This window comes from Neltuma alba, unplaced genomic scaffold (genome assembly GCF_004799145.2).
Source record: "Neltuma alba isolate B1F8T4 unplaced genomic scaffold, ASM479914v2 tig00010502_pilon, whole genome shotgun sequence".
Lineage (NCBI taxonomy): Eukaryota > Viridiplantae > Streptophyta > Magnoliopsida > Fabales > Fabaceae > Neltuma > Neltuma alba.
The window spans coordinates 447904-454049 of NW_021635379.1; the positions used below are offsets into that span (position 1 = coordinate 447904).

A 6146-nucleotide genomic window follows, 5' to 3' on the forward strand; every position below is an offset into this window, starting at 1 on the left:
ACAGACCGCATATTACATGGCACTCTAGGTTCACCTAAGAATTTCTTCCCGGGCAGGGGCGGGAAGATGCATTGTCGCTTGCTCATCTTTCGGACTAATCACTCTCGCCTCCAGCTCCGATCTCGCTCCTCGAAAATCGCACGCAGACAACGTTTCCCAGCTTTTCACTTTCCTCTCCGCCATCGCTCTCGACCTATCATTCTTGCCGTCTGCCCATCGCCTCTCACCCCCACCTGTAAGCTTTTCGACTCTCTCCCACTGTCCTGTCTTTTGGAGTCATATACTCTCGTATTTGGGGATGTAAGAGTCTTGCTTATTTATTATATGCAGTGCCAATATTTTCAGTCTTCGTTGGCTTATAGTATGTATATCTAGTCTACCTGATAAATTTGTTTGGTGTTCGCCTTCCCATTACGGTCGCTAATGCGAATTAAAACTATAATTGATTCTAATGTTCTCTTGAACTAGACAAATTCTTGTTTAACCCTCGTAGTAAAGGCTTTTTCTTGAACAGTAATCTGATAATGAGTTAATGGGCGTGGTGATCCAAATATGTGCTGGTCTACTAGAGGAAAGAGATGGAGATTGAAGATTTAAAGTTGTTATTTTTGGTCTGTGCTGGAAATGGAAGATTTGATATCTTTTTAGGCCATGAATGCATACACTCACGCACATATAACAGGAAGGAATCGAAGAGGGATTTTTATGTGAGAATTATTGTGTTTGGAATCGGATACAAATCATGCCTCTGAGGATTTTCATGCCTCGCGGCTCGTGCAGTTTGTCCCACATTTATATTCATAATTCTCTGATTTTATGTATATATAATTATACATGCCTCCTTCGCACTGAAAATTAGGGGAAATATTATATTATTCCTGTCCAATTACTTGAGATTGTAATTGGCCCAGCTAAGTATGGTTAGTTTGTCCAATAATTTGAGATTTTAATTGGCCCAATCCCAGCTGAAGTATGATTTTGTTTTCCCCAAAAAAAATAAATAAATAAATTCTGGACTGAATAGGACACGATGCTGCTATAAAGAAAGGGGATTGGATAAGTTGTGATTAGGGGCAACAGTGGTATCTTTCTGGAGGGTATTGATATGTATTATGAAGTTGTAATAAAAGGAAGTTAGTTAACTAGTCCTTAAGCCTATAATAAAGGGGATTGAGCAAGTTATATTGGACTTGTGAATAGTAATAAGTGGATGGAATAGAGTTTCCTTTCTACCTCTCCCATATCTCTTTTTGCCTCTCTTCTCTGTTCTTCTCTATCTTCTCTCCCATTCTCCTTCTTTCCCCCGCTTACTCTCTCATTCTTCATTACAATTCTCCAACACTCATCCTTTCCTTTCCTTCTTTGCGATGCTTTGGTCTGAATTTAAGGGTTTTGAATTTGATTCTTAAGATTATCAATTGTAACTAACTTCCTTCAATTACAGTTACACATCAGAGAGGATGAGAAGAAAGCCTGGAATCGGAGGCTTACAAAATGCTGCTGCTGCGAGGAATCAATTTCGCCTGGTGGGTGAAAATGTGGCCAAGATTAAAACCGATATGATGAAGGGGCAGCTTGCAACATTCCGATCCCAGCTTGAGGAGTTTGCTCGCAAGCATAAGGCCTGTCCTTTTCTTCCTTTCGTGTAATTAGCTTTGACTTGAAGAGTTAAGTTTTTTGTTCTGGGGTTTATGGAAACTTACATTTGGTGCACCAAATGGCTGGTTTCAGTTCAATATCAGTGTTTTTGTCAGTTTCTTATTTATTTACTTGATTTAAAAACAAACGAATTGTTACTTTATGAGACCACTTTTGATTATGGGATTCATACCATGTTTAATTTGGATAGGAATTCAAAAGAAGTGTGTGTAAAGTGCAAACACAGCTGCTTTTAGTAATGTGTATTTGAATTGTACAAGAGTAGGAGAGGAAGACAAGAAATTGGATGAATGTAATATCATAATGGTAGATGATGGTGATGAAACCTCAAAGGCTTTTGAACTTATCATAAGGTATAGTTCCGTTCTGCAGTTAATGTATAAGGTATAGTTCCGTTCTGCAGTTAATGGATACATGTTTTTTTCCCCCTTGACACATGGATAAATGTTTGGATTCAGATTCAGTTTCATTCTTTCCCTTCCCATTCTGTTACCCCTATAGATCAGTGATTGTTTTGTATTTGTTTCTTTGAAACAAAAGCATTTGCACTTATTATTGGAGTCTATAATCTTCTGTTGATAAATTGCCTACTTCAATTCCATCATTAAGTGGCATATCTGCCAATGTAAATAGTTTTATAAATCAAATCCCTTCTGAATCTTCAGCTTTAAAGTTTTCTACTTTCCTGAAAGCTTAACTGGTTTAGACATCTTGGAGCTTCAAGGGAATGATTAACTAATGACTTGTGCTGTTTATACCTCATGCCATGGCCTTGTAATGCAGCCTCGCTGTGAAATCCTCTATGATGTATTATTGAATAAGTCACAATAATATTTAATATTACTTGTTCAGAGTGACATCCGCAAGAACCCTGCGTTCAGATCACAATTTCATGAGATGTGTGCTAAAGTTGGAGTAGATCCCTTAGCTTCAAATAAAGGTTTCTGGGCAGAGCTACTGGGAATTGGCGACTTCTATTATGAACTTGGTGTAAAAAAAATTCTTAGTCTTGGTTCCTTTCCACCAAATACTTCTCCTGTGTATATACTCATTGTTTCTGTAGTAATCTTCACAGGCTATTTCTGATAATTTGCAACTTATAGGAGGGTATGTTGAATATCATAGAACAAAATATAAATTCGATTACTAGCTAAACTTATTTTGGTAAAGAAACATAACTGGGCCAATTCAGACACCTTGGGTAGCAAACATAGCAATGAATCTGCATATTTCCAGAGCTGCTTGCGGGGAAAGAGTGAGATGTAAAGAATATTTTCAGTGTTTAAGAACCGTGTGCTAGCATATAGTGGCAGGAGACCATTGGATAAATCCCCGACTATGAGCTTTCAATGTTACACTGCACATACTAACTATCCACTAAATTAAGTAATCTCAATTATGTTTTGTCTATATCATCAGTAAATCTTTTCACATTATGATATAATCTAATTTCCTATAATTATAAAGCTGTTTATTGTTTTCATTTTGTATAAATATTTGTCATTTTGCTAGTAATCTATCAAACTTAGATTCTGTCATTTAATAACATCTTTACTAAGATAAACTGCTTGGCTTATCAGGAGTTCAAATAGTGGATATCTGCCTGGCCACTAGAGCCCACAATGGAGGACTGATCAACCTGCAAGAACTCTGTCGTTTACTTTGTCAGCGACGAAAAAGTGATCGTGGATCTGTTTCTGAGGATGATTGTCTGCGTGCTATCAGTAAGCTGAAGGTCTTATATTTCAGCTTGCCCATAAATTTGAGTATAATTATTGGAGTTATGAATCTAAAGTTGATACAGTAATTAAGACTTTGGTTACATGATTTTTCTTGTGTTGAACTTGTATCCAGTCATAGCGTAGGGCTGTAAGCTTTCCTTTGAGCCTTTCTGTTCTAATCCTCCTAACCTGTTCTGTGGTTGATATCAAGTCACTAACCACTACTTAATCTCTTTATTCACATCTAAAAAATTATTATAATATAAATTTCCTCTAATGTCCTCGTTACCTACACCTAGAATGGGAACTGATATATATGGTTCTGTCAGGCTACCAGAGCCCTTTTATGTTGATCAAACTCCAAAATTCAACTTCTATGATAGTGACTATTGAAAAGAAGAATAAATCTAGCATGATTCAAAAGATTTGTTTTTTTTTTTTAATTTTAGCTGCTGTTTTTTTCTTTTTCTTTGATAGAAGCTTGTCTTAGCCTTCTAGTGCTTTCTCATCTCTTTATGGCTTCTTTTATCCTAAAGGAAAAGAAATAAAGGAAAACAGAAGAGTTGCATGAGACTAAAAACTTGATGTTCTCTTAGTAATTCATTGATTTGTACATCCAACCAAGAATCGATTAGTTGTCACATTAGGACCCTAACTCTGTGCCTTCTTTACTTATCCTATGTGGTTATTTTTCATTGCATCGATCTTGTAGGCAGATGTTTGACTTTTGTTACATGAACTTCAGGTGTGGGTAGTGGTTTTGAAGTTATTTCTGTTGGGAAGAAAAAACTTGTTCGTTCAGTTCCCACTGAGCTAAACAAAGACCACAATGAAATTCTAGAACTTGCTCAGGTTAGAACTGTTTTCTTCTGAGTTATGGACTTTTTGACCTGCTGTTGTCATGAATTTTCTTGAACATGCTTGGTAAAAACCCAATGTGTCCATAGGATAAATATCTTAAAGAGGGTTAAATCTGATTTCTTAAATTAACTTGGAAAGCATCACCAAATAACGGTTCAGACCTAACTTGTTGAGGATTCTCTTAGCAGCCAAAAAAAGGACAGTATCAGGAATTTATCCATGACCAACCTTCTTGTAAAATAATCTTAATGAAGTCTGAAGTTTTGATGTAAGAAATGAAGGAAAATTCCTAACTCTTCAATGGTTATGTCTGACCTATCATGACAACTTTGATACAAGTCATATTGGTGCTAAATTTTTATGATGTAAAGTTCAATTCCAATATATTGCCAGCGATCTCTTGAGAAATATTCTTAGTGGTGCTCTGGAGCATGATTACCAAATGATGTCACTGAACTGGCTCGATTAAAATTTATGTAAAATTCATATCTGAATGTGGAAAGCATGAACAAACTTAGAATGATCACTTACCAAGTGTAGCAAAAGCCTCATTGTGCAATCGGTTTGCTAATTCAGAAAGATTTGTTGTCTTCTGACATTTCCATGGATTCTTCTGCACTTCAGGCTCAAGGTTTTGTGACTGTTGAGGAAGTGGGGAGACGGCTATCTTGGACTCCAGGTCGCACTATCGATGCCCTTGAGACCTTACTTAAAGTAAGTTTTCTAACCAATTTTATTTTGTCAGCTTCTTTCCTTCTTCGTAACTTATTAAAACATGCATCAACCAACCCAAGTTCATGGAATGGTAAAGAAATACTTTTTATTGATGCAGGAAGGACTTGCAATGATTGATGATGGTCATAGAGACGGTAAACGCAGGTACTGGTTTCCCTGTGTATCACCCATTTCTTCTCTAATGACCGCTGATTCCTAACATTAGGCTCATCAGAAGAGCATCTGTTGAAGATTATTAAGGACCTGGAATCGCATTGTGCACTTAGTTTGTTACTCCTGTTTTCTCCTTTTTCTTTGTCCTGAAATGTGTGATTTGTTTTCTGCAAATCTGCTGATATATGTAAATAGTATACTGGGGTCTCAAAAAGTATATGTTTCTTAATTTAAAGAATCGCACACGAGGTTAATACTTGGATGCTTGTTGATCTCATCTCAAGGCCCCTTGTACTCCTTTCCCAATTGCTTGGAACTAACGAGCACTGACATAACTACAGGACATGATATGATAGGAATACGATACTACAATATCAATATTCAATATATATAATTAACTAGTATAGGTCGACGTATTGTTTGCCTCTTAGGCAAGTCAGCTTGTGCTAAGCATAAGAGCTATTTAACTAGTAATTTATATCGATAAAGAAAATTAATTAGTTAGGGTTAAACCCACAACATGTTGTTATACTTTTGATGAGTTTTCATTGTTTTCTGTACTGTACTTTATGTATTTGTAATGTTGGTCCCTATGGTTTCATAGGGACCTGTATAAGAGCTTAATGGTATTATCTTCGTTTTATTTAGTGATAACATCGTAAAATAGGTTGACATGGACAGCTGACTAACATGACCTATCAGCAAAGACTGGATAAAAATCAAAACTCAATATAGCGGCAAAAAGTAGGTTAAACTTAATAAAAATGACGGAAGACAAAAAAAAAAAATTTATTTGACTGACATAATCCATTTGGGAGAATAAGCAAGCTATCATCAACATCGATATTATTTGCGTGTTTTAAAAAGAAAGAGTCAAGTGACAGAGAATTTGTAGCTTAAAAGATACCATGACTCATGTATACTTCTTTTGGTTTTTTTATAAGAGGCGAATAACTAATTTTCAAGCTTAGTAATATATCCCTATTTTATAATATATTTTTATATATAACTAAAGGA

The 6146-nt window shown here is 35.9% G+C and overlaps 1 protein-coding gene across 2 annotated transcripts; it reads left to right on the forward strand.

The window, feature by feature from the left end:
- The first annotated feature begins 217 nt into the window (after positions 1-217).
- LOC114756780 (vacuolar protein sorting-associated protein 22 homolog 1-like) lies at positions 218-5351 on the forward strand. 2 transcript variants are annotated; one of them, XM_028945718.1, is made up of 6 exons: positions 218-235; positions 1445-1622; positions 2512-2647; positions 3240-3394; positions 4866-4955; positions 5074-5351. In XM_028945718.1, exons 2-6 carry the CDS (start codon positions 1461-1463, stop codon positions 5173-5175), a joined length of 645 nt encoding a protein of 214 aa, XP_028801551.1. In that variant the 5' UTR covers positions 218-235; positions 1445-1460; the 3' UTR covers positions 5176-5351. The 2 variants fall into 2 exon arrangements, with proteins under 2 accessions (XP_028801551.1, XP_028801552.1); XM_028945719.1 differs by lacking the exon at positions 218-235 and adding an exon at positions 4126-4232 and having other exon boundaries at positions 1451-1622; positions 3240-3407.
- The last annotated feature ends 795 nt before the right edge of the window (positions 5352-6146 follow it).